This window comes from Macrobrachium rosenbergii, chromosome 58 (assembly GCF_040412425.1).
Source record: "Macrobrachium rosenbergii isolate ZJJX-2024 chromosome 58, ASM4041242v1, whole genome shotgun sequence".
Lineage (NCBI taxonomy): Eukaryota > Metazoa > Arthropoda > Malacostraca > Decapoda > Palaemonidae > Macrobrachium > Macrobrachium rosenbergii.
This window is the reverse complement of record NC_089798.1, coordinates 14,602,889-14,625,388: the sequence shown is the minus strand read 5'-3', so window position 1 is coordinate 14,625,388 and position 22,500 is coordinate 14,602,889. Positions and strand designations below refer to the sequence as shown.

General features: G+C 38.7%; 1 protein-coding gene across 1 annotated transcript in view; it reads left to right on the top strand.

The window, feature by feature from the left end:
- The window catches only part of LOC136837265 (protein scarlet-like), a 48,166-nt gene that overhangs the window by 10,391 nt on the left and 15,275 nt on the right, over positions 1-22,500 (top strand). The window contains exon 2 of the mRNA XM_067102004.1: positions 1-47. This exon is cut by the window's left edge and continues 68 nt beyond it. Within this exon, the coding sequence (XP_066958105.1) occupies positions 1-47 (47 nt within the window). The remainder of the gene's footprint in view (positions 48-22,500) is intronic.

Sequence of the window (22,500 nt, the reverse complement as noted above, 5' to 3'; positions counted from 1 at the left end):
ACCATTCGTCCGGATCAGACACCTACTCCAGCGAGTGCCTGCAGCCGGTGAGTATATATTTTGGACTTGATTATTTTGCTTACAATTACGAGAGTTACAATTATATGACTTGTACAGTACGATACACAACAATTTTCCTCCTGCCCTCTTTCCATCTCTGCACTCAAAAACACATACTTAAAAACAAACAGACAGACAGACCAAAACAGGCACACGTGAGCGCGCCCGCACAAACAGACACATACATACATACATACATACATACATATATATATATATATATATATATATATATATATATATATATATATATATATATATATATATATATATATATATATATATTCTCCCAGTGGATGTGCGAAGGATATGTGCAAGCCATTTCCATCTCCCATATATATATCATTGTCTCATTTCCGTAGGGAACTTCCGTAATTTCCTTTATGGTATCGTTTCTGACCTTATTTTCTCATCTGACTTCACATATTTTCCCCAGAACTTTTTCTCAAATCTAAAAGACTGTTTAGGCACGGTATCATTGACATACTAGGATTCATGTCCGTACAGCAATACTCCTCATGCTAAATAATTGTATTTGATTTCCAGATTTAGTTCAACCTGCTCATTGTTTGATTTACCTCTTTAACTCTTCCTCTAAATTCCAACTCAAGAGATCCTATGCTGGATATCACTTCCTAAATATCTGAAAGACTCAGCCTCATCACTCCTTTCTCCATCTCATGATATTTCATCCCTTTGTGCATACCCTTTCCCCATCACTTCTGTTCTTAAATTTATTTTGAGTCCTATCCGTCTAGATATATGATACATTTCTGTCAAAGAGGAACTGTAAATCTATTTATCTTCATATCCGAAATCAGTCAACTTAGTATCGTTATTCCAATTTAAACATTTTCTTCTATCTCCCACCCCTTTATCATTGTAAAGTCTATAAAGAAGGCAAAACAGCAAAGGTGAAACAACGTTTCCTTGTAGTACGCCACTATTTACTGGAAATTCATTCGACAAGACCCCCTTAACAGTAACTCTGCATCTACTTCGTTCATGGATAATTTCTATGAGCTGTATATTTAACGGGAATGCCAGTATATTGGTCTGTGAACGCTGTCCAATCCTTTCTCATAATCAGCAAAAGCTATAAAAGGGGTATATTTACATTCTATACACTGCTGCAAAATATGTCCTAACACAAATGTGTGCAACTCCTGCCTTTTCTAAAACCAAATTGTTTCTCTAAACTTTTTATCAATTTCTTTCTTCAGCCTATTGAAAATAAGCATATATATATATATATATATATATATATATATATATATATATATATATATATATATATATATATATATATATATATATACTAGTATTTTAATTACAACCGATGCAGGTGCAATGCCTCTATAGTTACCACACTCAGGCAGGTCACCTTTCTACCTTTCTTTGATGCCTTAGCTACGACTCCAGCCACAGACCGTCAGGTTTGTTTGCTCATTTCGTATACTGCAGAAAGGTCTTTTTAGTAATGAAGTGCCACTTTAGTTTCTGCTAAATTCATCTCTACAGTGATGCTATCATAACCTGGTGCATTGAATATCCTAAGTTTCTTTATTGTTGAATCCACTTAAAAAATTAACTCATTCATATTGTGTACAGGTACTTTCAGGTCTTCTTCGGCTTGTGGTACATGGCTCAAATTATCACCCTCATATGTCTCATTCATGACATCACAAAAATGTGCTGCCCAACTTTGTCTTTCTTTTTCTTATGCCCTGCGTTAAAATTTTACCACTACATATCTCCAGTTCTCACCCTCTCTATCCTTCTTACTCCTTATGTAGCGCTCTAACAATTCATCTCAACAAATCTTGCCATACACCCTGCTACGTTCATTGGTTCAACCGTTTCCGTGATTAACATCTGCTTTTATCCTACCATCATTTATTACATCTACAAATTGGTGCACAAAGCAACTTTTTCTATTCTTCCACCATCCAAACCAACATTTGTCTGCTTCATTTTCCTGGCTTCCATTTACCTCCATGACTGCTTTTGCTTTCGCTCACTTTCAGCAACCCCCTCTTGCTGACCGTTTTGGTTCATTCACGAGTTTCTGCCATTTTTCTTCGCCATCCCAATGAAGACTGGTATCTGCAGACATCACTCATTCTTCACTCCGTTTGTGACCCAATTTCCTATCGAACAAATTCTTGGATCACTTCATCCATGGGTACTGAATAGCTAAGGGAACATAACAGATCTGCTTCAACACCAAACCAGTCATTCTCACAACTTCATATTATAAACGTTTTGATTTCGTCACAAAAACCTTTGACTGTAGACTCCTCTATAAATTACCCCTTATACCAAATGTATATTTTTTTTTTATCTGGTCATGCTGATGATGCATACACACACACATACACACACACACACACACACACACACACAACACTGACAAATACTAAATGCAGCCAAACATCATCAGCATTCTGGGCTTACATCTGTAATTCATTCATTAGTATGTGATGGTCGTGTAAAGGGTTTTATTCTCTTACCTTCAAATTTTTCATAAAACTGTTTCATAGCTTGTTCAGATTTTTTATGAAGTTAGGTTTTAATTGAATAAACCCCAAGTGGGATGGAGGTCACGCCTCTTATTTAGTTACCATCATATCAACTTTCCAGGAATCCGATTCCCATCATGGGGGCTACATGAAAACTTTCGTGCACTAATCGGAACAACTTAGCAGCTTAGATCAAATATGTTATTAAAATAGTCAATCATTTCATTTTAAGTCTTGACAACTGAAAGCAACACTATGAGAAAAATTACAAGAAGTGATGCATTTCCTCTGAAAGGCATTCCGTGAAATTACCAATAGAGCTGTCCATGAAAGGTAAGGTTAAATTTAAAATGTTCTACTAAAAAAAAAAAAAAAAAAAAGAAGAAACCAGATGCAAACCAACGCTTCACTGAGAAACTGAGTTACATCACAAACTAACATAGACACGGTCAGATTACAAAACAGTCAAAACCGCATAGGTTTGTTAAGTTTTTGACAAGACTGGGAAATAATGTATGGTCAGACTTTTGTCGTGAGACGAAAAACAGTATGGGGTTCGAGGAGATTGCTTAAAATGATGAAAAACACTAAGGAAGGAGTAAAGAAAGAGAAAAAGAGAGGTGGGTAATGAGCAGTCAGTTATATGGAACGGTGCGGAATCAGTCCAGCTGTTTAAGCAGGGCGACAGTTCTTTCTTGATATACGCAGATTCTCAAAGAAGGAGCAGGAGGAAAAAGCTCGATAGTTCGGGAGAAGCCGTCGGGGGATAGTTCCGTCGGAGCACCTCGTGCGGTGCGCTGTAGGCATTACTTAAGGTTCTTTGCAGTGCCACTTCGGCCCCTATCTGCAACCCCTTTCATTCCTTTTACTGTACCTCCGTTCGTATTTTCTTTCTTCCATCTTACTTTGCACCCTCTCCTAACAAATGGACTCATTGAGCAACTGCGATATTTTCCTCCTGTTACACCTTTCAAACCTTTTTACTGTTAATTTCAGTTTCCGCGCCGAATGACCTCATAGGTCCCTCTTGGCCTTTGGCCAAAATTCTATATTCCATTCCATTTCATTTCATTCTGGGAGTCCGAGAGTATTTCGAAGCGATAGTTCTGGGCGCTGGCTTTCCACGAACTTCAACATACAGTGCAGGATGTCTTGCATTTAAAACCCCTGCTGTTATCGTTAGTTCTTAGAGACATAAAGATTAACATGATTCGGTACGTCACTAACAAAATTTACTTTTATTCCTACGCTTTCTGAATTATTTCCAAAATAACTTTATAACAGTTGTAATCCCCTGATATATTTTTGATCTTCGAGAATAAATCATTTGTAATTTGTGAGTTTGGGGCTGAAGGAATCATCTGTTAGTATCTCCCGTTGTCAAATGATTTCCATATTTTTTTTTTTTTAGAACATACTGCTGCACTTCAACATAACGCTTTATAAGACTGTTCACTGTTTAAATCAGAACAGGAAACTCACTTTTTGGCATTAAGATTAGAATTATACTATATTATACAACTGTTAGCCATTTGGTGTGTACCGTAATGTCCTACCTTTGCGGACTTGCATCCCTTTCGTGCACTGCATCCGATAGATGTGTATACAAAAAGTTAAGTGTACCTTAGTTTTACCAGACCACTGAGCTGATTAACTGCTCTCCTAGGGTTGGCCCGAAGGATTAGACTTATTTTACGTGGCTAAGAACCAATTGGTTACTTAGCAACGGGACCTACATCTTATTGTAGATACAGTACAGCACTGCTGAAAATACTTGATTTCACTTTTCTATGGATGCGATTCTTTGTATGAATGAATGAATGAATGAATGAATGAATGAGTGCTGCATCAAGGACTTTTGTTTCTTTTTTCCTCACCTCCATACCGATAGGATTCACTCCCGTCGATTATCGTTGTCCTGCTTCCTTTAATCCTGGCTCTCTGGGATGATTGCCTTGAGTTCTTCACAAAACGTTTTATGTTTTCAGCGGGATTCTTACTCGGACTGCTGTTTTTGAAGACATTGCAAGTTTTTGCATAAGACCTTCATGCTGTTTCTGTTTCGTATATTCTTCTGTCGAGTTCACCAGCACACGTCCTTTCGGTAGCGCGACCTGACCTGACCTGACCTGACCTGACCTAACACTGTGATCATAGAAAGTGTCTCAAGAGCCTTAATATCTTCATACTGGAAGAATAGAAACAAGTTAGTGACACAAATGCCTGGGTGCGATGAACTGCGGGGCTGCTTCTATGTTAGCATGTACTGGACGGTTGCGGATGCAACGAAAAAAAAAAAAAAAGAATCGAGTTTCCTGTACAGCGTATAATGCCGTATGAAACTCTCAGCCGTGGCCCATGAAACTTTCAGCCATGGTCCCGTGGTGGCCTGTGTTGTTGAGATGCCAGACGCACAATCATGGCTAACTTTACCCTTAAATAAAATAAAAACTACGGAGACTAGAGGGCTGCAATTTGGTATGTTTGATGATTGGAGGGTGGATAATCAACAAACTTATTTGCATCCCTCTAGCCTTAGTAGGTTTTAAGATCTGAGGGCGGACAGAAAAAGTGCGGACGGACAGACACAGCCATCTCAATAGTTTTCGTTTACAGAAAGCTAAAAACGCTTAAAACAGAAATGTTAACAGTAGTTAGGTTTAAAATCTGGTAGGTAAAAGATTAGCCTCCAAATAAGACTTCCTTCCATTTTCATAACGCAGCTGAAGTACTGTACGTTAGTTGAAAGGAATTTTCAGACACAATTCGTCACCTGACCTGACATTTTCGCAAAAAAAAAAAACAAATCTTAATTTAAGTGTATTTATTCTTTGCTAAGTATATCAGTTACTCAGATAATGAAAGGTTTGCGCATTGTTTTCCTCTTTTCTTTTGCAAAGAGAACATTACCGAACACGCCTTAATTTTTCTTATTTGTAGCAGTTTCAGTGTTCTCTTGCAGAGTCTGTCAAAGTGAATGCACCAACTCTTGACGCAATTTTTTTGAATTTTGTGTTTAGCTATTTAGAGTCGACTAAGTTATATATATATATATATATATATATATATATATATATATATATATATATATATATATATATATATATATATATGTGTGTGTGTGTGTGTGTGTGTGTGTGTGTGTGTGTCAGTGTGTGTTTTCAACCAGAAAAAAACATAGGTTCTATTCCTTGCCAGGATAGGAGAGCTTTTTGTACGTAATATCCTGTAAGAGCTTATCAACCCCGATTTAAAATGGATTTGGTATCATTTGGTTATTGAGGACTTTATATATAGGTTTCACATGATACATAATTGTACTGACATTGTGTGAGCAATGCTTGCTTTGCCTCTAATGTCTGTGTAATATGCAGTGTTACACATTCACGCACACACACACATACATATATATATATATATATATATATATATATATATATAATTATATATAATTATATATGTATATATAAATATGTATGTGTGTGAATGTGTGATACCGCAATTTACACAGACATTACAGCACTGTTGCTCTTACAAGGAGCCACCTCCAAGCGGAGGCGTAATGGCAGCAGACCCAGTGACGTCACAGAACCAGTCGTCACATATTAAATCGTTCGTTCTCTGCCTGACTTTTCCTGCATCTTCTTTCTTCATACTCCCTTCAAGGCTTTTTCACCGGGAGCGGGGTAGATGGGGTTGGCACCAGAGAGGTGCAGCCTCCCAGTTTCTCAGCAAATCTTGAAGGATGAGGTTGCTAGTCCCATGCCCCTTTCCAACACCAGCGGACACTGGTACCCTCAAACGGCTGGGTCAACTGGTCTGATATGCTCTATGCACGAACCAGTGATCTGAGGGTTGTGCCACTCAGCCAAAGCAGGTATTGCTCACAAGGTGTCAGTATAGTTATGTATCAGTGGAAATCTATCAGAACTCACCAGCTGCACCAATGATATGAAATATATAAATATATATATATATATATATATATATATATATATATATATATATATATATATATATATATATGACTCACATCAGGATTGACCCAAGGTCTTTCAATTGAAAGACAAGGGCGCTGCCCACTATTTCTATCTTATTCACTCAGAAGGGATAATTCGAATTAAGTGCTGTCAACTGGGTTATTGCTGAGTCGGGAAGTTGGGGAAAACTCGCTGGTATGCAACCAGTTGGCTTGCCCAGGTAATTCCTTAGGTGCAGTTGCTCTCAGGTTCCAACTTCTTTTAGACTTGTATGGCCTAGTGGGCAGCGCCCTTGCCTTTCAATTGAAATACCTTGGTTCGATCCTGATGTGGGTCAGAGATTTATTTCTGTTCCACACGTGAATGTGTGTTGATTATTTCTATACATATATTTAATATATATATATATATATATATATATATATATATATATATGTATATATATATATATACAGTATATATATGTGTGTGTGTGTAAAGCCCCAATAATCAAGTGATATCAAATTCGCTTTAAATTAGGATACTAAGCTCTCACAGAATATTGTGGGCAAAAGTTCTCCTATCCTGGCCAAGAATCAAACCAATGTTTTCTTCGGGTTGGGACTAGGATGACAATGATGAGTATATTCAGTCAGGCATCCTAGTTTCAGCACAATAAAGCAATGGTTCCTACCCTTGTCAGTAAGTCATCTTTTCTGCCTCAAATAAGCACTTCACACACTATATTTTTTGGATGACTGGTTCAGTAGCAAGTGCAGCTCATCAGCAGTGCCAGGACCCAATGATGCTGAGTTACCTGAGTTTACCCAAGACACTCTCCACCAAACGACCCGTAATTCAGGAGCTGGGGTCTCCGGGTGCCCTCTTGTATGTGGGCTACAACTTACGTCACAGTATGGTCCCATATTTTTTGCTGAACGAAAATATCTCAGTTTGAAAACGGTGAATAAGTCAAAAACTGTTCTAGTATTGTTTATTACAATAAACTGCAAATTTTGCCAATATTGTCAAGAAAAAAAAATAACATATCATTCATTAATTGTTGTGGTAATCGTGTTCAAAGAAAATCGACCTTTCACCAACACGATGAAGCTAAAGCTGGCTTGGGTAAAAACGTCATGGTTACATTATCCTTTCCATATAGTCTATTTTACGTAAAGTTTCTTCTTTAACCCTCTGGAGATCCTTGACTTCCTTTGTTACCGCCTTCAGTTCCTTCATCATTTCCTGTTGACTGAGGTCCTTTGTTGACGGTTCTCGAAAGCTTGAATTGATCTCCGTCTTTTGATTCCATTTCGGGGCAATTCTGAACGGGCCACTCGTAAGCCTTTAATTTTCTGCCAGTGATGAGGCAGCGGACTTCTCCTTCCCACGCTTGTCCGCGATTCGACATCTGAGTAAAATCACCCGTGGCTGGTATTCTGATGGTTGCAGATGAGCTCTCCCCCATAACTGAAAGTTTCCTTCGTCAATCCTCCGCCACTAATAGTGCCTAGATGATTGCTTGCTGTGTTACAGTGGGAGAAAATTTCATGTCCTGTGTGGGAGTGGGAGGCTGTGGGCTCTGTTCCTTGAGTGAATCCACTGAAACGAGTGGTATCCATACCTTGAAAGCTGTTTGAATCATCTGCTGTGGTCATTACCCCGTATGGTTGTGAGAAGGGGTTCGGCAGAGCGCCTCCTTCATGTGTTTGTTGAAATGTTGGAGTCTGCCAGTTAGCAAAGCCATCGTTATTATTCCAATGAGATCCACCGACGGCGTTAAAATGATCGTGTTGCTGAAGACCCCTGCGCTATAAAAATCGTTTGCAGTCGACTGACCCTGCTGCCGAAGGCTTCCTCCAGACTTGCCATCATATTCCATGTGTACTGTAGCATTTTCATATTGAAAAGAGCTAACTGCTTGGGAGCTTTGTGCATACCATGTGTCCGTGGGGTTGAAAGTATCCATAATTTTTTTCTCAATAGTAGAACCTTGAACGTAGAGAAGTTGAGTACAAGGCAGCTCCTTAGCTACTGGTCTGTAATTGGGAGAGTTAGTGGCACATATATATATGAATGTACAATACTTCCCCAACAGTGGTTCCTCATGATGTACCGTCGGTAAATTACCGAGTTTCAAGTGATGGACATATAAGCAAACTTGTTCATAGCTGGGTATTTTTTTTACGGGAATCGGATATGATCTTTTATCTTCATAATCGGCCTCAGGATGTGCTCAGCGCCATACTTTGTTTTTCGCGCTTTTATCTCTTTCGTCTGGATCATATTAATCTCGCATTTATAGCTAATCTTGGCAACGTAGAAAATTTTATCATAACTTCATTTATTGGCTTGATCTTATTTTTCCTCAGGCAACCTGCTTTGGAATGCTCTTTCGGCTTCTGTTTTCCAGAATCTTGTCATCTTTCTGCCTTGAGAGACAGAAATGTCCAAGCTGAAACGGGTAGAAGAATATGACATACGTATCCCAGTTTACCATACTTTTATTTACTCAAATTTCAAATACAAAATAATATCAAAAGACCAAGCAGAAACTTAAATTTCATTCCAGATTATCGTAAATCAGTAAATGGCATTTTCATTTTCCTTGGCATGAATCATAGCCCCGAGTGAAAAATTTAATGAATGATCATTCATAATAGATCAGCATCTAAACAAGACTCATGCAGAAGAATTATAGATTCTATGGTCTTACAGAACTCACATTCCTGCATAAGACTTACTATAAATTATTTGTCGATACCACATGAATAATTGATTTTTATTCAATCAGCTTTCATCAGAGCAGTTTAGTTCTATAACAGATGAATATTATGCATGGTTACTACATAATTAATTAATTAATCTGATTTGCGTAACCTTCCTTGTTTAACTGAATTCTCAAAGGTTATACCTCTGGCCCAATATTAATAAAAAATTACTACATTCTGCATCATCCTCCACGTTGATCAAGGAGACCTTGCAAGACATACGGTCCAGCTTATTTATACTTTATGTATTGACTACAACTGGTGAAGGGGAAGAGACACATGGCTAATAGAGAAGCACAAGCCAAGTAACGAGTCTTCCTCGAGGAGCACTTCACGTGTTTGGGACCCCTCCAAAATGGTGATGTACAAAATGCACGAAGAGGTGACTGTTATAGTTGTATGTTATTCCTCCAGATAAATGAGCAAGTTAATGCAAACGTGAATACGATGAATTTCCCAGTTAAATTAATTTAGTAGGCACCACACAATGCAATCTTTTTAAAGCTAGCAGGGCTGACATGCGTATCTGGGGTCCTAGTGATGACCTTCCCAACATCAGTAACCCACAGTTTAAACAAAGCACTTTAGATGGCTTTCACTCGTGACTATAGTGACCACTTCAGCAACTTCTATGCTTGTTCAGTTGGGTCTTAGTCCCTGGTTGGGCAAGGATTCTGGGCAAATTAGAGACCAATTTAAGGGTAGCAGAAGCAACAATGAATGCCTTATGATCCTCAAGGTGTGCTTTTGGTAAATGAACTTGAACCTGCACACAGGGCAGTTAGGGCAGAGGCGAAGACAGCAAATTTACAACGTAACAGAGAAGGAGAACTTCAGTTGTACTGCTGGGAAATATGAAGTACTGTGGATTATTTTTGGTGTCCTTTCCAACTATCTGGTTGGCTGCAGGTTCATGGGAATAGGAAAAAAGTTTTACACAGAAGGATTCAGTCCAGCAGTTTAAGCAGTGCGACAATTCTTTCTTGATATACGCAGATTCTCAAAGAAGGAGCAGAAGGACAACACTCGATAGTTCGGGAGAAGCCGTGAGGGGATAGTGCCGTCGATGCACCTCATGCGATGTACTGTAGGCATTACTTAAGGTTCTTTGCAGTGCCACTTCGGCCCCTACCTGCAACCCCTTTCATTCCTTTTACTGTGCCTCCGTTCGTATTTTCTTTCTTCCATCTTACTTTGCACCCTCTCCTAACAAATGGACTCATTGTGCAACTGCGATATTTTTCTCCTGTTACACCTTTCAAACCTTTTTACTGTCAATTTCAGTTTCCGCGCCGAATGACCTCATAGGTCCCTCTTGGCCTTTGGCCAAAATTCTATATTCCATTCCATTTCATTTCATTCTGGGAGTCCGAGAGTATTTCGAAGCGATAGTTCTGGGCGCTGGCTTTCCACGAACTTCAACATACAGTGCAGGATGTCTTGCATTTAAAACCCCTGCTGTTATCGTTAGTTCTTAGAGACATAAAGATTAACATGATTCGGTACGTCACTAACAAAATTTACTTTTATTCCTAAGCTTTCTGAATTATTTCCAAAATAATTTGATAACAGTTGTAATCCCCTGATATAATTTTGATCTTCGAGAATAAATCATTTGTAATTTGTGAGTTTGGGCTAAAGAAATCATCTGTTAGCATCTCCCGCTGTCAAATGATTTCCATATCTTTTTTTTAGAGCATACTGCTGCACTTCAACATAACGCTTTATAAGACTGTTCACTGTTTAAATCAGAACAGGAAACTCACTTTTTGGCATTAAGATTAGAATTATATTATATTATACAACTATTAGCCATTTGGTGTGTACCGTAATGTCCTACCTTTGCGGACTTGCATCCCTTTCGTGCACTGCATCCGATAGATGTGTATACAAAAGTTAAGTGTACCTTAGTTTTACCAGACCACTGAGCTGATTAACTGCTCTCCTAGGGTTGGCCCGAAGGATTAGACTTATTTTACGTGGCTAAGAACCAATTGGTTACTTAGCAACGGGACCTACATCTTATTGTAGATACAGTACAGCACTGCTGAAAATACTTGATTTCACTTTTCTATGGATGCGATTCTTTGTATGAATGAATGAATGAATGAATGAATGAATGAGTGCTGCATCAAGGACTTTTGTTTTTTTTTCCTCACCTCCATACCGATAGGATTCACTCCCGTCGATTATCGTTGTCCTGCTTCCTTTAATCCTGGCTCTCTGGGATGATTGCCTTGAGTTCTTCACAAAACGTTTTATGTTTTCAGCGGGATTCTTACTCGGACTGCTGTTTTTGAAGACATTGCAAGTTTTTGCATAACACCTTCATGCTGTTTCTGTTTCGTATATTCTTCTGTCGAGTTCACCAGCACACGTCCTTTCGGTAGCGCGACCTGACCTGACCTGACCTGACCTAACACTGTGATCATAGAAAGTGTCTCAAGAGCCTTAATATCTTCATACTGGAAGAATAGAAACAAGTTAGTGACTTTCAGTGACACAAATGCGATGAACTGCGGGGCTGCTTCTATGTTAGCATGTACTGGACGGTTGCGGATGCAACGAAAAAAAAAAAAAAAGAATCGAGTTTCCTGTACAGCGTATAATGCCGTATGAAACTCTCAGCCGTGGCCCATGAAACTTTCAGCCATGGTCCCGTGGTGGCCTGTGTTGTTGAGATGCCAGACGCACAATCATGGCTAACTTTAACCTTAAATAAAATAAAAACTACGGAGACTAGAGGGCTGCAATTTGGTATGTTTGATGATTGGAGGGTGGATAATCAACAAACTTATTTGCATCCCTCTAGCCTTAGTAGGTTTTAAGATCTGAGGGCGGACAGAAAAAGTGCGGACGGACAGACACAGCCATCTCAATAGTTTTCGTTTACAGAAAGCTAAAAACGCTTAAAACAGAAATGTTAACAGTAGTTAGGTTTAAAATCTGGTAGGTAAAAGATTAGCCTCCAAATAAGACTTCCTTCCATTTTCATAACGCAGCTGAAGTACTGTACGTTAGTTGAAAGGAATTTTCAGACACAATTCGTCACCTGACCTGACATTTTCGCAAAAAAAAACAAGAAAACTCTTCATTTCAGTGTATTTATTCTTTGCTAAGAATATCAGTTACTCAGATAATGAAAGGTTCGCGCATTGTTTTCCTCTTTTTTTTTTTGCAAAAACATTACCGAACACGCCTTAATTTTTCTTATTTCTAACAATTTCAGTGTTCTTTTGCAGAGTCTGTCAAAGTGAATGCGCCAACTCTTGTCGCAATTTTTTAGAATTTTGTGATTAGCTATTTAGAGTCGACTAAGTTATATATATATATATATATATATATATATATATATATATATATATATATATATATATATATATACATATATGTGTGTGTGTGTGTCTGTGTGTATATGTGTGTCAGTGTGTGTTTTCAACCGGAAAAAACATAGGTTCTATTCCTTGCCAGGATAGGAGAGCTTTTGTACGTAATATCCTGTAAGAGCTTATCAACCCCGATTTAAAATGGATTTGGTATCATTTGGTTATTGAGGACTTTATATATAGGTTTCACATGATACATAATTGTACTGACATTGTGTGAGCAATGCTTGCTTTGCCTCTAATGTCTGTGTAATATGCAGTGTTACACATTCACACACACACACACATATATATATATATATATATATATATATATATATATATATATATATATATATATATATATATATATATATATATATATAATATATATATAATTATATATGTATATATAAATATGTATGTGTGTGAATGTGTGATACCGCAATTTACACAGACATTACAGCACTGTTGCTCTTACAAGGAGCCACCTCCAAGCGGAGGCGTAATGGCAGCAGACCCAGTGACGTCACAGAACCAGTCGTCACGTATTAAATCGTTCGTTCTCTGCCTGACTTTTCCTGCATCTTCTTTCTTCATACTCCCTTCAAGGCTTTTTCACCGGGAGCGGGGTAGATGGGGTTGGCACCAGAGAGGTGCAGCCTCCCAGTTTCTCAGCAAATCTTGAAGGATGAGGTTGCTAGTCCCATGCCCCTTTCCAACACCAGCGGACACTGGTACCCTCAAACGGCTGGGTCAACTGGTCTGATATGCTCTATGCACGAACCAGTGATCTGAGGGTTGTGCCACTCAGCCAAAGCAGGTATTGCTCACAAGGTGTCAGTATAGTTATGTATCAGTGGAAATCTATCAGAACTCACCAGCTGCACCAATGATATAGAAATATATATATATATATATATATATATATATATATATATATATATATATATATATATATATCCTCACATCAGGATTGACCCAAAGGTCTTTCAATTGAAAGGCAAGGGCGCTGCCCACTATTTCTATCTTATTCACTCAGAAGGGATAATTCGAATTAAGTGCTGTCAACTGGGTTATTGCTGAGTCGGGAAGTTGGGGAAAACTCGCTGGTATGCAAGCAGTTAGCTTGCCCAGGTAATTCCTTAGGTGCAGTTGCTCTCAGGTTCCAACTTCTTTTAGACTTGTATGGCCTAGTGGGCAGCGCCCTTGCCTTTCAATTGAAATACCTTGGTTCGATCCTGATGTGGGTCAGAGATTTATTTCTGTTCCACACGTGAATGTGTGTTGATTATTTCTATACACATATATATAATATATATATATATATATATATATATATATATATATATATATATATATATATATATATATATATATATATATATATACAGTATATATATGTGTGTGTGTGTAAAGCCCCCAATAATCAAGTGATATCAAATTCGCTTTAAATTAGGATACTAAGCTCTCACAGAATATTGTGGGCAAAAGTTCTCCTATCCTGGCCAAGAATCAAACCAATGTTTTCTTCAGGTTGGGACTAGGATGACAATGATAGTATATTCAGTCAGGCATCCTAGTTTCAGCACAATAAAGCAATGGTTCCTACCCTTGTCAGTAAGTCATCTTTTCTGCCTCAAATAAGCACTTCACACACTATATTTTTGGATGACTGGTTCAGTAGCAAGTGCAGCTCATCAGCAGTGCCAGGACCCAATGATGCTGAGTTACCTGAGTTTACCCAAGACACTCTCCACCAAACGACCCGTAATTCAGGAGCTGGGGTCTCCGGGTGCCCTCTTGTATGTGGGCTACAACTTACGTCACAGTATGGTCCCATATTTTTTGCTGAACGAAAATATCTCAGTTTAAAAACGGTGAATAAGTCAAAACTGTTCTAGTATTGTTTATTACAATAAACTGCAAATTTTGCCAATATTGTCAAGAAAAAAAAATAACATATCATTCATTAATTGTTGTGGTAATCGTGTTCAAAGAAAATCGACCTTTCACCAACACGATGAAGCTAAAGCTGGCTTGGGTAAAAACGTCATGGTTACATTATCCTTTCCATATAGTCTATTTTACGTAAAGTTTCTTCTTTAACCCTCTGGAGATCCTTGACTTCCTTTGTTACCGCCTTCAGTTCCTTCATCATTTCCTGTTGACTGAGGTCCTTTTGTTGACGGTTCTCGAAAGCTTGAATTGATCTCCGTCTTTTGGATTCCATTTCGGGGCAATTCTGAACGGGCCACTCGTAAGCCTTTAATTTTCTGCCAGTGATGAGGCAGCGGACTTCTCCTTCCCACGCTTGTCCGCGATTCGACATCTGAGTAAAATCACCCGTGGCTGGTATTCTGATGGTTGCAGATGAGCTCTCCCCATAACTGAAAGTTTCCTTCGTCAATCCTCCGTCACTAATAGTGCCTAGATGATTGCTTGCTGTGTTACAGTGGGAGAAAATTTCATGTCCTGTGTGGGAGTGGGAGGCTGTGGGCTCTGTTCCTTGAGTGAATCCACTGAAACGAGTGGTATCCATACCTTGAAAGCTGTTTAAATCATCTGCTGTGGTCATTACCCCGTATGGTTGTGAGAAGGGGTTCGGCAGAGCGCCTCCTTCATGTGTTTGTTGAAATGTTGGAGTCTGCCAGTTAGCAAAGCCATCGTTATTATTCCAATGAGATCCACCGACGGCGTTAAAATGATCGTGTTGCTGAAGACCCCCTGCGCTATAAAAATCGTTTGCAGTCGACTGACCCTGCTGCCGAAGGCTTCCTCCAGACTTGCCATCATATTCCATGTGTACTGTAGCATTTTCATATTGAAAAGAGCTAACTGCTTGGGAGCTTTGTGCATACCATGTGTCCGTGGGGTTGAAAGTATCCATAATTTTTTTCTCAATAGTAGAACCTTGAACGTAGAGAAGTTGAGTACAAGGCAGCTCCTTAGCTACTGGTCTGTAATTGGGAGAGTTAGTGGTACATATATATATATGAATGTCCAATACTTCCCCAACAGTGGTTCCTCATGATGTACCGTCGGTAAATTACCGAGTTTCAAGTGATGGACATATAAGCAAACTTGTTCATAGGTGGGTATTTTTTTTACGGGAAGCGGATATGATCTTTTATCTTCATAATCGGCCTCAGGATGTGCTCAGCGCCATACTTTGTTTTTCGCGCTTTTATCTCTTTCGTCTGGATCATATTAATCTCGCATTTATAGCTAATCTTGGCAACGTAGAAAATTTTATCATAACTTCATTTATTGGCTTGATCTTATTTTTCCCTCAGGCAACCTGCTTTGGAATGCTCTTTCGGCTTCTGTTTTTCCAGAATCTTGTCATCTTTCTGCCTTGAGAGACAGAAATGTCCAAGCTGAAACGGGTAGAAGAATATGACATACGTATCCCAGTTTACCATACTTTTATTTACTCAAATTTCAAATACAAAATAATATCAAAAGACCAAGCAGAAACTTAAATTTCATTCCAGATTATCGTAAATCAGTAAATGGCATTTTCATTTTCCTTGGCATGAATCATAGCCCCGAGTGAAAAATTTAATGAATGATCATTCATAATAGATCAGCATCTAAACAAGACTCATACAGAAGAATTATAGATTCTATGGTCTTACAGAACTCACATTCCTGCATAAGACTTACTATAAATTATTTGTCGATACCACATGAATAATTGATTTTTATTCAATCAGCTTTCATCAGAGCAGCTTAGTTCTATAACAGATGAATATTATGCATGGTTACTACATAATTAATTAATTTATCTGATTTGCGTAACCTTCCTTGTTTAACTGAATTCTCAAAGGTTATACCTCTGGCCCAATATTAATAAAAAATTACTACATTCTGCATCGTCCTCCACGTTGATCAAGGAGACCTTGCAAGACATACGGTCCAGCTTATTTATACTTTATGTATTGACTACAACTGGTGAAGGGGAAGAGACACATGGCTAATAGAGAAGCACAACCCAAGTAACGAGTCTTCCTCGAGGAGCACTTCACGTGTTTGGGACCCCTCCAAAATGGTGATGTACAAAATGCACGAAGAGGTGACTGTTATAGTTGTATGTTATTCCTCCAGATAAATGAGCAAGTTAATGCAAACGTGAATACGATGAATTTCCCAGTTAAATTAATTTAGTAGGCACCACACAATGCAATCTTTTTAAAGCTAGCAGGGCTGACATGCGTATCTGGGGTCCTAGTGATGACCTTCCCAACATCAGTAACCCACAGTTTAAACAAAGCACTTTAGATGGCTTTCACTGTGACTATAGTGACCACTTCAGCAACTTCTATGCTTCTTCAGTTGGGTCTTAGTCCCTGGTTGGGCAAGGATTCTGGGGAAATTAGAGACCAATTTAAGGGTAGCAGAAGCAACAATGAATGCCTTATGATCCTCAAGGTGTGCTTTTGGTAAATGAACTTGAACCTGCACACAGGGCAGTTCAGGCAGAGGCGAAGACAGCAAAGTTACAATGTAACGGAGAAGGAGAACTTCAGTTGTACTGCTGGTTGGTTGTGGGTTCATGGGAATAGGAAGCCAGTTTTACACAGAAGGATTAGGCTGCTGGAGTGTTCACTGGTAACCTGGGTCTTTATGCAAGTTTGCCGAAGGCGTAGCCCTTGGGGCAACCAATACAGCCCATATATGCGTGTGTGTCTTTCTGATACATGTGTGCAAATGTATGTATTTTTGAAGAAATAAATTCTATGAATTAGTTATAAGGATGACAGTTGTACATCACAACAAAAATTCGGGCTAATTAACAATTTGTTATTTTAAGATCCACTCCACTTGTTCTTCAGTGACAAAATTTCACCTCGGTAAAATTGCACGAACGTTTTAGAATTAATAGTGGCATCATGCTTATACCTAATTACACGCCATAACATTAACAGACGGCAGGCGGTTTTAGAGAGAGAAAGAGAGAGAGAGAGAGAGAGAGAGGCTGTACATCCGGTGCTCTTTTGATGAACTTTCCCAACGTCCCGAATGATATTCTCTACGAAAACGCCAGGGATAATGTTGCACCTCTGATTTTCACGATTAAGATTTACTCTTCCGTCAACCAGTTCCTCGGGATGGTTATCGATTAGAGTAAAACTCTGACAATCACCGGTATTTAGAACTAATTGGATTATGCAGTTTACCGGATTAAAATGGATTACTTTAAAAACGCTTCATTACTTTTCAAGACACACTAAAATTAAACTAAATGAAATCAGCGCTATGATTGTTGGGATACTGAGGAAATAAATTGCTAGAACAGTCAAACGACATTTCAAAATAGATTTCTAACGCTAACACTCATGAACTTAAAAGTGAAATTGCCCAATAATTTTTCAACCGCTAATGAATATATATACACGAGATTATATTATGAAAATATATCTTATACAGTCATTTAGTAATACTGTTAAAGTAAATTAAAGCATCCTTCATCAGTATGGAAAATGCTACCTCCTTTAACCAATTTAAAGGTACCAATCGGTCTCCAAACCTTATGCGCGGATAACTGCCAACCACGAGTGCGCGCCCCCATGGCTTCAAGGAACACCGATTTCGCCATTTATCAAAAAAGTCTTAAACTCTAGGAAACGGTGTAGTCATCATTAAATGGGCGTGCCTGATCTGTTTTCATGGTGGAACTAATTTAGGGAGAGAGACAGACAGACAGACAGACAGAGAAAGAGAGAGAATAATTTACTTTCTGTCTTGTCAGCGTTCCTTTATGACTTGCTTGGAACGCTGACTTTGCCATCTCAAGAATTTTCGTGTTTGTAGCAACAGGCTTTCTCCTGAGAATCCTCGGCGGCACTGGGCGAGGAAAATATCCTATGGAGAACATTCCTGAAGATCGCCAGACTGCCAAGGCCTCTGACTTTTCACTCCTAGGCCTATCTCGCGACATTTGCACGCGCAGCCGGCAAACTCAAGCCACCCGTTTAACGTTTATGGTTCACAAGACATGTCATTCTAGTAAATTAAAACCAGAATAATTTGGACTTGAATTATCTTAGGACAGGAAAGTATTTTGCAAGACTTTAGAGTTCAAACTAAAAAAAAAAAAAAATCTCAAATTTGAAACTCATGTCAGACTTGGATCTATCTATGCGCAATTCACGCCTAATGAAAAAAAAATTCTTCCACTATTATTCCGCATTCCGTTGCTTCTCGGTAACCTGGTAGAGAAAGGCAGCAAGTTCACATGATCAACCAAATGCGGTGGTGCGTGTTAGGCATTAGAGAAAGCCCGCAGCACGCCACCGGTTCTTAAATCCCTTAACTTCTCTCAACCTGTCTCGATTGCCGTTGATGCAAGTGATCTTGGAATAGCCGCAGCATCATTGCAGAGAAGTGATCATGATGCGAATAAAATAGTTGCAGATTATTCACGAAAGTTCAGCAGACGCTAGCATAATTATAATGCCATTAAAAAATTCGCTAGCTCCATTATTGATCGACGACACAGCATTTCACTATTTATCTCGAGTCCTCCCACAATATTTTACCCTGATCAAACCCATATCGTATCTCTAGATCATATGGACAAAAGGAATCGTCTCTTGTTAAGCTGGTCATTGAGACCTCAGGAGTCTGATCTAATCAGTCATATGTCTGGTGGTAAGAAGACATTGGCTGATATGTCTGGTGGTAAGAAGACATTGGCTGATTTTGTAAACGGAATGAGACAAATAGAGACAGAGAAAAAGTTGAGCAAAACTTTCATTCATCTTTACTAGTTCACGCAGGTTCGTATTTTTTCCCAGACGACTCCCTCTGTGCGTCAGTATTCAATGAATTTTTTTTTTTAAGATGGTACAGCGGGACGTCGATTAACAATAAGCTGTTTTTTCTCTGTTTTGCTCCAAAATGATTTTCTTAAAGTCAGAAGTTGCTGTTCTTTGCGACAAATCGTTTTAGGTGGTGTTTCGTCTTCATTTCCCTGTGACTTTTTTTATAGTGCATCTGTAGGAGTGTGATGTCAGACGCTACAGTGGGAAGTAGGATGAGAAAATTGTTCCGGAGATTCATGCAAACATCTCTTCCAACTTTACCAGCATCTGTTGCTATACTTCCGAGCTTTGTTAAGTACAGGTAGTAGTGATGAGATCTAGGTCAATCACCGAGCAGCCTAGTATTTTGCAAATCAGCACGCGGAGGTGGGTATCTTGTGCGACCTAGTTATCTGCTAAGAAACAGGTTCCTTTGACCATAACCACTATAGATACCATTAACCTCACAAAAGGAACCATGTGTCTATTAATCCTTCAGGCATTACCATCTGATGCAGTAGCTGGAGTCAGACCCAAAGTACACAATGCAATATCTAACTCATTCACCCCCTCAGAATCCAAATGCAATTCTAACGATGCAAAAAAAAAATGGAATCATGATCTACAGTTAGCATGACGCGATTCATTGGCATAAGTGCGAGGGAAATCTTTCCTGCACAAAATGGGACTACAGCTTAGAGCATGTCTGCACAGATCCGTTTTTTATTAAAATTGCGTTCGTGACGTCACTGACACGTCATTCATCGCCAGGTCTCTGTTGGTATGACACGTCATTGCTGGCGGCCCTTGTTGCACCATTTCTGTCTTATAAACTTATAAACAGTATTCGTAAATTTCTTTTTATCTCACCTACTGTATTAGAAATGAACCTGTAATAAAGCTTATGATGAAAATCATAAATATTGCTAACTGAAGTTGTGGCTGCTTTGAAATATCTTTAATAAGAGGCAAAGGTATTCAGTTTTTAAGAGAGAGAGAAATATTATGTAGAATCCATTCACCTTCGGTCCACTCCAAACGTGTCACCCTCATAATATTCTGGGAAACGAACTCTTCACATTAAACCACAAGAAATCATAGTCCTGTGATAGAAATAGGATCTACTTGAACTTTTCGTCTTGATAACTGACTGCAGAACGAACAAGAATCGGTCTTTTCCTCTTACAAAAGTTCTCTTATCTAAAGAGGATGTCCTGCAGCCACTTGTCTTAGGACTCCGACAACCATGAGAGAAATGGTGCAACAAGGGCCGTCAGCAATGACGTTTCATAGCAACGGTGACGTGGCGATGAATGACGTGTCAGTGGCGTCACTAATGCAGTTTTAATCCAAAACGGATTTGTGCAGACGTGACCCAAGGCGACTTCCCCTTCGTACAGGGAAGATTTCCCCTCGCGCTTTCACCACACTATCGCGTCATGGCTACCATTAGATCATGACGGCTATCATTTCATTTCAAAATGATGATGAAGAAGGTGATATTCCTCCAAGTACTTATTTTCAATCATTTTATTTATATATCATCACTCTTGATAAACAATGCCGTATAATATAGTCTTGACCCTTTATATATGAAAACCCGTAAAAATTCATTTATTCCCATCACTTAGACAGATGAACTTGAATTCAAACACTCCCTACAGAGATGAAGAAGGCCCGCCCACGAAATCGTGACGGCTTGATTTCTTTACATATCCTTCTTGAATGTCTGTGTTCCGGCTCTCTTTTCACAGGATATTTAATAAGAAGTAAGGTGAAGGCAAATTCAATTTTCACAATGAATCAGAGAACACGAAAACGTCAATAAACTCTGCAAGCAGTTTCAAAGAAACTATCTTTAGTCGACGCAATTTATTTTCGGAAAACCAAAAACGTAAGAGAGAGATAAGTAAGTTTTATAAGTTTTTCTTCGTTATATTTTTTGCAAGAAACTACAACAAATCTCCAGTTGCAAACATTTATCTAAAATACATTGTTTTCAAACTTACAGTCATTCTTTTGGAAATACTGTAACTTTTTTACTTTTGAAAATGGTTTTCAATGTCTTTAGTTAGTTGGTAAAGTGGCAGCTTTCATCTTGTTGCTAATCAAACATTCAGGAACATTCTTGTCATTGAATAAACATATATTAACAATATAACTGGATGTAATTAAAGTTGCTGTGCTCTTTCTTTTCTTTGAAGCCTCTCGGAAATCAATATAAATATTTCAAATGAAAGTACAGGCTTGGAACTGCAAAAATGCGCCAAAACTCCCTTTGACCAGACTGTGATGTTTGCAGTTTTCTTGCAGAAACAAACTATATGGGCCCCGTACGGGGATAGTGCAGCCAGTGCACCTCACGAGGTGCACTATAGGCATTACTTAAGGTTCTTTGCAGCGTCCCTTCGGCCCCTACCTGCAGCTCCTTTCATTCCTTTTGCTGTTCCTCCGTTTATATCTAGTTCTTCCATTTTCTTTCCACCTGCTCCTAACAATTGTTTCACAGCGCAACAGCGAGGTTTTCTTCCTGTTACACCTTTAGATCCTTTTTACTGTCAATTTTCGTTTCAGCGCTGAATGACCTCATAGGTCCCAGAGATAAGATTAAGGCCTTTGGCCTTAATCTTATCTCTACTCTCTAAACCATCTGGGTACTTGACTCCTCAGCATCACAAGTTTGGCAGTGAGAGTCTTCAGTTATTCTCATTTATGTCAGTCTTTTATCATGGGCGAAGATTTCGTGGTTATATTTGTATATCATTTCCTCATCACCAGCAGAAAGAAATTTCAGATTGATATTTTCACAAATAAACTGCCAATTATGAAGGGAATATCTACCCTCTACAGTTGGTTGTGTATTTGGTAAAGGGACTCTGTTTAAACTTCATTATTTTCATACAGCTAGAAAACAGTTGTTGCAGAGACCCGCAGCCTTTTATTAATGTTATAGCTTCGTGAACCACACGAATCAATGAAATTCTCACTCAGTACTCAAATGTGCAAAACTA